General features: G+C 43.6%; 1 protein-coding gene across 1 annotated transcript in view; it reads right to left on the bottom strand.

The window, feature by feature from the left end:
• Window positions 1-1394: 1394 nt before the first annotated feature.
• The window catches only part of SEMA5B (semaphorin 5B), a 266561-nt gene continuing 258770 nt past the window's right edge, over window positions 1395-9185 (bottom strand). The window contains exon 23 of the mRNA XM_059852719.1: window positions 1395-7723. Within this exon, the coding sequence (XP_059708702.1) occupies window positions 7568-7723 (156 nt within the window). The 3' untranslated portion in view covers window positions 1395-7567. The remainder of the gene's footprint in view (window positions 7724-9185) is intronic.

Below are 9185 nucleotides of genomic sequence, written 5' to 3'. Positions count from 1 at the left end.
GCAGCTGTTGCTGTGCACCCCCAGACAGCTCCACAGCCTGGCCTGGGTCCCTGCTTTGCCCATGCTGCTGGGGGGGCTCCCCCACCTCATGGAGAACCCACAAGATAACGAAACTTTCTGTTTTCCACACAATTAAGAATTAAAGAGAGAAAAGGGTGCAGTTGGGATGAACAGTGAAGGTGAGAAAACAAAATTTACTGATGTAAACAGTGAAGCTGTTATATTAATGAGTCAAATTAGCAACTAGAAAAAAAATGTGGTGGTAGACAGATTTAAAGGAAATTGGAAATTGGTTCCAATGTAATACTTTGCTCTAATTGTATGCAGAGGTGTCTTGATGCAAAACAAAACTGTTCAGAAATGACCTCCCTGTGTTATCGCGCAAACTAACTGAGAAAAAAAAATCCATCTTATTTGCAGCAAGTTTGTTTTTACTGTTCTTGTGCCTCTCAATTACTTTTTAATGGTCTGCATTGAAAAGAAATTCCTGTATGCACACTTGAGAATAGGAAAACACCCAAATGATAGCTTATGATTTAGGAGGATTAAAGTATTATGTATGCAGGTATAGCACGTTTCAGGTTATTAGCAATCCAATCTATTTTTTATGACATTATGGTGTAATTTTCTGTATGGAACTTCAATATAAGTCTTAAGCTGTATCGGAACATAAACTAAAATGTTCCTGACTCTGTCATTTTTCATGGTCTTTACTTTGATTAATAAATGCAACAAGAGCTATAACGTTCTTCAACACGAGGCTATGATCATCCTTCAATCAAAATATGTCCCTCAGCTTTTCATAACTTTTTGCATCAATATGTAGGGCTTGAGCAGCAGCAGCAGCAGTGACAGGATTTCATTGCAGCTGAGCATATACAGCTGAAAGGCTCTGCAGAAGATGAATGTCTTCTTGCTGGCTTGGCACAGAAAGCAGTTGTGCTCTTGGGGGCTCAGTGTCACCTGCAGAGAGCTGAGGAGCACAAGGGAGGCGCTTACTGCAGATCTGGACAAGGATTTGGGACCCTGAATTTCATATTCAATCTCACCTCATTGGGCACCTCACTCATAAATACCTTTTTTGAAAGGCTCCCCATATTTGGTGTGGAGCTTGTGATGGGGGAAGGGAGCCTTACATTCAGTAACAAAATTTGGTGTCCACAGAGACCACAACTCATGACAAATATAATCCAGACCTGGGCCTCAGACAGGGAGGAAGGATGGATGCTGCAATTCCCCATCCCCACCCAGGCAGCTGAGTGGATTTTGCATGGCCATTGGCCACAAAGGTCAGGAGGAAGCTCCTCCTCATTCCTGCTGGCCCATTCTGCCCCTGCTGTCAGGAGCCCCAGATCTGCTGCGCGTTGGCCACGCAGGAGAAATAACTCACAGGCTTGTCAGGTTGGTCTGTTTTATTTCTGAATTATTCTTTACATTGTACAATATATAAAAATACAGAGTACCCAAAAAAAATTCACAGTGTCTAAAGGCAGTGATAATAGTCTAGGTCACCTTTATGCTAAAGTACCATCAAGTTCGATTGCATAGGAAAGGTGATGTGCCTTCACAACAGAGTCCAATAATACTCTCCAGGTTTTATTGTTTTGGGGCAAGCATTCTGTGTTCACATCATTGGTTCCCATGTATCCAAGATCCAATACTGCATCTGTCACTCTCCCACCTCAACCACAAGCTAAACCCTATCATTTCCATCTCACATACCATGCATCCTCCCTAAAGCTTCCTCTGTGGGAATGCTCCTAATTAAGCACATGGCTTTTAGGTATGGGCAGGTCTGGATGCTGTCTAAGGAGGGGTGTGGAAAGAAAGCACACTGCTCTGCAGCTGGCTGGCTTTTACACTGTTTGACATTTTGGTACTAATAACATTTTTGCTCCAGTTATTAATGGCCCATCCACGCCGACCTCTGCTTGACTCCATGGCCTGAGAATCAGCAGCGTCCTGCTGACAGAGGCATCAGAACCAGAGTGCAGTGCTAATAATTTCATGACCAGATTTGTTTAAAACCAAATCGTGGCTGGGGCCTGCAGAAAGCCAAATGCTGCTCTTATAGCACTGAATCCTCTTGAATAGCAGGGGTGAGTCTGCAGCTGAGGCTGGAGGCAGAATGGAAAAGGTAACAGGTTCAAGACCCAAACTTACACTGAATGCTATTGAGCACTTACGTTTGTGGCTGTGTGAATAGTGTGTAGCTGGTTTTGCTCCTCCAGCCAGCATTAATGCATTAATACATTTTTTTTGCCCAAAGGTTCTAAAGAAGGAATTTCCAGGCAGAACAGCTGAGACTGGGTAAGTCCCACAAGGACCCAGCTCCAGAGGGGTTTCTGCCCAGTTTTGAAGGCTGTGGCAACCAGGAAAAACAAAGTTGGACAGAAAGCTCTCTCACCTACCCACAAACTGCTCTTGAAGCCACCTGAAGCTTCCTTCTAAAAAGCTTAAGAGAATGATTCATCTGTTGGGAGTTCAGGCTTTGGTCATGAGGGCATTTGAGGGATTTGTTGGAGAAGAATGAATCCTTCAGACCTGATTTACTGGGTATTTTTCTGCCATGCCAGAGAGCTCTGAGGCTGCCGTGCCCTGCCGTGTGTGAGGGCTGGCTCAGGGGGTGGCGGGGTGAGCCGTGGGGGCAGAGCCTTGGCCACTGACACAGAAAGCTCCAGAGACACCCATGGCACCAGGTGCCTCCATGGCCTGGTGGGTTTCCTGGGCCCTTCAGAAAAACAAAAGCCGTGGGATCACAGGGCTTCTTTTCCTACATTTCAGATAAAACCTCCTGGTGTGACTGTAAGGCAAGGTCTGCAAAGCTGATCAATAACTCAGAAGGCAGTTACTGACGTCTTTAACACGGAAAATTACATTTTCCCCATTCTAACAGATGATGTGTTTTGCTCTAATGGTACAAGACTTGTTACTCCTACTTGCTATTTTAATTTTCTTTGCACAATTGCTCCCTACTTATAATTACAAGAACAACAGACTGATACACATGAGAAATTTAGGAGGCTTATTATGAAAATATAAACAGTATCAAGTATCTCTTTCTTAATAACTCTTAACCAGAACGATTTAGGGGAGAATCAGCATTTCTAACTAGAAAAATCAATTTATTTTTCAATTAAAAAATTATATTTCATTTACCTCAAAAGTGTGTTTTTAAACCTAATGGAAAGGGTAGTAGATTTTTATAGGGTTTTTTCTTCAGTTTGTCCCTGTGGAATTTGAATACCAGCACTGCCTTTCTTATTCCTAAGTTTCCTCTGCAGGCATTTTGCTAAATATATATATTGCGTGTGTATATATTATAAATATATACCATATCTATCCACTGATAGATGTATACACTGTTACAAAAAGAAGAGTAAGTTGTTACAGAAACTTTACATTTACATTTTTATATATATATTTATAGATATTTATATATATATATATAAAACTCTCCCCCGCTACATTTGGTACAAAGAATAAATCAATCTCAACGGACAGCAGTTTTCTCTCCAGGTGGGCCGAACAGCAGATTATCACCAGAGGCATCAAATTGTCTGCGTCAGACACAGGCTCCATTCCTGCTCTCTGCTGATTTCAAAGCAAACACTTCATTTTCTGAACATAAGGCAGTAGGAACAGTGGTGGTTAGACAATAAATGTTATTCTCCTATATATCTGTACAGGTCATACATTTAAGAGCAGCCCTGGCTCATATGCTGAACATTCAAGTGCACCTTAGAGCAAGAGCACCTCTTATGAGAGAGTTTGATCCTCAAGTGGTTTGTCTGTCAGTCAGCTGTGAGTTACTGGCAACTGCTCAAGGAAAACCCGACAGCAAGCGCACAACACCCCTGGATAACAGCAGCAGGCACACCCCCTCAGCTGGGAGAAAGGCAGCCATTTCCATGGAAAAAGAGAGAATGGCCTAATTACAGATGTTTCCACTACATACTTGGCCGTAAGATTTCCATCATATTTCACATCCTGTACACCTGAATCCTATCCAAAGGGTTTGCAGAGACACAGTGTCTCCAGACCTACAGAGGAACCACCCAGGGCTCCTTTTCTCTGCCGTAGAAGTAAAGGAAAAAAAAAATATATATAGCATAATGAACATTCTGGAAAGCAATGCTCCCAAAGGAAATGCATTTCCACTCCAGTTTAAGATGGTATTAGGAATAGGAAATTTTAGCAAGTTCAACATCCAGCTGCAGGAGCAACTCAAACTTCTACAGATATTACAGACCTGATGCTCAAGGTACCAAACTACCTGGAGGGCAAGAACATCCCTGCACATCACGTCATTAACCTGCCACACATTGGAGAGCTCATAAAAAATGCAACTCTCACACTGCATTAACATCCTCCTTACAGAACTGCACTCCTCTGCAAACATTAATTGAGTAATACAGTGTTCTGATTTCTTTTTTTCACTCTCTCCTGGATTCTGCTTTCTGCTTGAATGGAGACTACAGCCCCTTGCTGTGATTGCCAATTATATGAAAAAGGGCTGAATCCATTTGGATGGCTGATAAGAAGGAATGTCTTGATGAAACTATAACCACATACACCACCCTCATAGCATCTGCCCTCCAATAGCCTACAAAATATCCACCTCCTGAGCACAATGGCAATAATCACCCATCTTGGTGACTTGAACATTTAAGTAATTTCATATGGTACTTGGCAAAAAAGAAATCAGTTTACATCATGTTATTCTGTGAAGCCAAAAATGGAAAAAAAAAATTTAAAAGGGGAGAGGGGAAAAGAGAAAGGAAAAATAGAAGATTGAGATAATTGCAAGGTTTGACTTGCTTGCATTCCCTCAAACTCCAGCTGCAATCTTGCCACGTGCATGGTAATTGCAGAGTGTGTTAATACAGGGAATCTTCTGATGGGGAAGCTCAGAGATGGCTTTGATTTTACAATGGCTGAAATGATCTTGGGAGCTAGTGTTTTCTTCTGAATCACATAAATTAAAGCTGGGAAATCCCATCCTGATAGTCTAATGTAATAATTTCCAACCCTTGGGCTACATACTTGTTAGAATTGCATTAAGTCAGGATTTTAAATACTGCTGAGGGGCATGTGGAAATTCAGTGAGACAGAATGAACTCCTTATGGCACGAGGCACGAAGTCATCACTCCTCAAATGGGATTTAGGGCCTGGGAAGAGCCTCCCTGAAGGCTGCCTGCCACCAGTGCTATCCAGCTTCCCTGGTGATCCTGCTCTGCTCCAGCTGCTCTTGCCTGGCTGCTCTGCTGAAAGTTCAGGGCTGAACCACTGTGCCAGCTTGGAGAGTTGCAGGAGGTGCTTCAGACAGTCTTCTAGGTCTGCATCAGCTCCTGACTCTGCTGCTTAAAATCTGTTTAAGGGCATCTCTCTCTCTCTCCCTCTGCCCCATCTATTTCACCTGAGCAGAAACAGGGTGGGCTGCTAAATAACAAAAGCAGCTGCTGAAAATGGTGGGCACTGCTGAACCTAAGGCGTCCTTGTGGCAGCGCTAATAACCCCAGTTTATTACAAATATCCCCACAGCTTTCAATCACTGCAAACTGAAGTCAAACAAAGTAATTTAAAAACGGGAGGCTATTGTATACTTGCCCTCAGGTCAAACCACCATAACACACAGGCTTGCAGAGTCACGTTGGCTCTTCCTCGCAGGAAAAGCAATACACTTGTCACAAGTAGCACAGGCTTTCTTCATTTCCTACCAGCTGCCTATGTGAAAGAGCTGAGTACACGGCCCAAGCTGGGCTTCCGAACAAGCAACTGCAAAGGAACAGCACTGAGAAACAACCGATGTCGGCTCACAGCGAAACCCGAAACCAAGCGGGGACAGACAGGACTGCTGGGAACAGACCGAGCCGGGGCCAGGCACTGGCACGGCGCTGCTCGGGGAAGGTGCAGACAACAAAGCCAAGCTCAGGACCACGTGGAGCTCATGCGTATTTCAGGGTGTACTTTTATCTCATGCTCAGTATTGCGACATTCTAAAATACTTAGCATCAGGAGTTCATCATAAATATTTAGAAACACTGAATGGTAACGGCGGTGAACTTGTTCACGTTGCTAACACACTGGATGTAGTTGTACATTAAGCACCAGCAATAAGTTTCCTTTTTGCCAAACAATTATGTCAGACAAACATCTGGTTGTAGACAACATGGCTTCTGCATCAGACTAATACAGTTCTTATAGACACAGTCACACACATACACAAAATTACATTTCAAGGCTGGATATACTGTTTAATAATGCTACTGCTCCAATTTACTTCAATAGCTGCAGCAGCATTTGTTTGTTGGGTTGTTTTTCCTCAGGAAAATTAGAGAAATATTGGCAAACAACGCACTTTACTCAGTTGTGTTTCTATTTCATAGAGTACTGAGTGGAAGACGCTGTAAGAATGTGCAGCAGACTTTCTGGGTCATGTCAGACTATGGAAACATTCCTTCAAAAAATACCTTCCCCCTGCAAAGTCAGAATCACTCATTTTTTGAAAGTATATGAACTAAAACCCAATAATAAAACAAGAAGAAATATTAGCCCAAAGCAAGGTGATTTCCCACAAGAAGAGCACGGCCTCTAAAGTTGCCTCTCCTGGCAGACACAATCAGGATCAAAGCTAGAACAAAAAGAGTTAATACTGTCTCAGAAAAAAAGAAAAAGGGAGAAAGAAAAAAAGCCCATGGCTCTTGTGCGGCAATCATCACATCTTTTTTTCCAGTGATATAAACATTTTTGTTGGTTAGGCACTCCAAGTTCATGTTTCCAATGTTATTCCAACATTTACTTTTCTCAGTGTCTCACTGCCTGTATAATTTTCTTTTAATTAAGACTGGAAACATTCTGGAAAGCTTCTTTGGATAATGCACTTTGTTTGTGTGTTGTTTCTCATCAGCTGAACTGCATATTACCCAAGAAGGCTGCAGAGAGTATTTCCTGTAGTATGAAAAGATTCTCTTGAAGATATAGGGAACACTACCCTAGAAAGTTACTACTTATTTTTTTCCTCAGAAACATAAAAAAATCAAAAATAAAAATTAAAAAAAAAAAGAAAAAAGAAAATGTTCTTCAAGTTGTTGGTGTGATGGAGTTCTGCTTGGCCTGTCCCATGAGCTGTGTCTCATCTAGCACACCATTGTTGTCCTGGCTCAGGAATGATGCATCCAGCCCTGCTCCAGGAGACCACCTCTTGCTTTCTTGGAGTGCTCCCATGTGTTGTGTGTGGCTGCTCAATGGCCACCAAGCCCAGCACACAGCCCCTCCTCGACAACCTCAGCCTTGGACAGCAAGCTGACCTTCCAGCCATTAACAGTTGCAGTAGAAGAGCCATCTCCAGACAAATATCCACAAAAGCTCTGCTGAATGGTCCATTTGAATTCTTGTCCTTGTAAGGAGATGTGCTGTTTACAAAAAACACAATTAACCAAAGGAAAAAAAAAGACCCTACTGTACAATATTTACATCTAGAAGCTGGGCCGGTATTTGGTCCATAAAATGAATTTAAAAAAAATCATATAGGAAGTCATCCAGTCCCATAGGATCTGTCCATCATCAGCTGTTGGTAAAGGTCCTTCCAGGGGAGGCCTCGGGCCTGTAATCATATTTATTCAGTGTACTGGGGTAATAGGTTGTTGTGTACACATTGGTTTGCTGCAACGGATAGAAGTTGGTTCTGTCGTCCGGTATCAAGTTGTTCTTGTTAAGTGTCTGTAAAAAAGAAGAGAGGAGATGACAGGCATGGCCACAGTGCCACACAATTACTCTTTTCTACCTGCAGGCACCTCCCTCTCACCTGCCTTCTCCAGCACGGACTCTGCTGCAGCCACCACCACCTTCCCTCCGGCTGGGAGAGCAAGCTGGCACCTCGCGCTCGCTACGGGCTGGGCTTGGGGACCACAGCTCCTGCCCGGGTGTCCCTCAGCAGCCCCGTGCTCAGCTACTGCTGGGGATGGACCCAGAGCCCTCTCCAGGGACACGGAGTCTCCTGGTGGATGGCGTGTTGTCTGAACACCACTGTCACACAAAGCCATGCTGGGCCTACACAAAGGTTGGCAATTAACGGCAGCGCTCAGCTCTAACCTCGTCCAAAATGCTCATGGTACAGCCTGTGGCTCCCTCTCAAACCAGGTGCCAAACGGCAGCTTCTCCTCTTTGGAAGAGCAGGTGTGCATTTACCTGATCTCCATCTCCATTGGTAGATATCCAGGTTTGGACCCCCCGATATTAAGTGTGTCACTTCTGTAAGCTACAGTATAAGTAACAAATCATGGTCACTTTTGGAAAATCTAAAATTACTTTAAAAAAATTCAACAACCACGTAACAATTGTCGGAAACAATAACATAAAAAATTAGAACGACAAATGCCCGTTTTACCAGAAAAATTTAGAAATGTTTTTTTTTTCTCCCTCCCCTCTTCCCACCAACAAGCAGATGTCCCCCTCTCCCCAGATTAAAGGGCATTGCTATGCCAGCTGTTACCTATGTACAAGGATAAAATCACGCTTTGTGTGTATGTGTGCAATAATTCTATGGAACTTTCTCCTTCCTCACAGTCATCTGATTTCTGTGAATTTGTCTGAGATACTTTGATCACAGTTTTTTCACCTAACCCCTGGCTTAAATTTCTTATGCCTATCTCTGGTCTATGTCACTCCAAAGTGCACCTTTAATGGCTGTTGTGCAGGGAACTCACTCCTTTGATCTGGGAGTCAACACTAGGCGTGCTGCTACAGCATCCTTATCTTCAGGGAACATTTAATTAGCACATTTAAAGAGGGTATGAGCATCTCTCCCATCAGGAGCAGAGATGGAGAGGTCTAATGAGCCAGCTAGTCCTGGGCCCTAATGGTTGTTATGGCATGATCTGATACTGCTTTAGTGAGGAACCACTTCACCTCAGTTCCCCCTTGCAACAAACCTCTCCTGCCTGACCCAGCTCAGGGCAAGGTGAGAACTAATTAACTAATGCTCGAGACCATGAACTACCCAGCTCCTTCAGCTTTACTTGACCCATTGAACTTCAGGCAAAGTGGCTCCCTCAGCAAGGTGAGAAATCTCTGCTCTTTCTGAGGGCAGGTGCAGATGGAAGTTTCTGGGGAAGGCTCTGTCTCCACCCGACCCAGCAGCAGCAGGGTGACCTGATGGGGAGCAGGGTCCCACCCTGTGCAT

The sequence above is a fragment of the Haemorhous mexicanus genome, chromosome 8, assembly GCF_027477595.1.
Source record: "Haemorhous mexicanus isolate bHaeMex1 chromosome 8, bHaeMex1.pri, whole genome shotgun sequence".
NCBI classification, from domain to species: domain Eukaryota; kingdom Metazoa; phylum Chordata; class Aves; order Passeriformes; family Fringillidae; genus Haemorhous; species Haemorhous mexicanus.
This window is presented reverse-complemented; position numbering and strand designations above follow the sequence as displayed.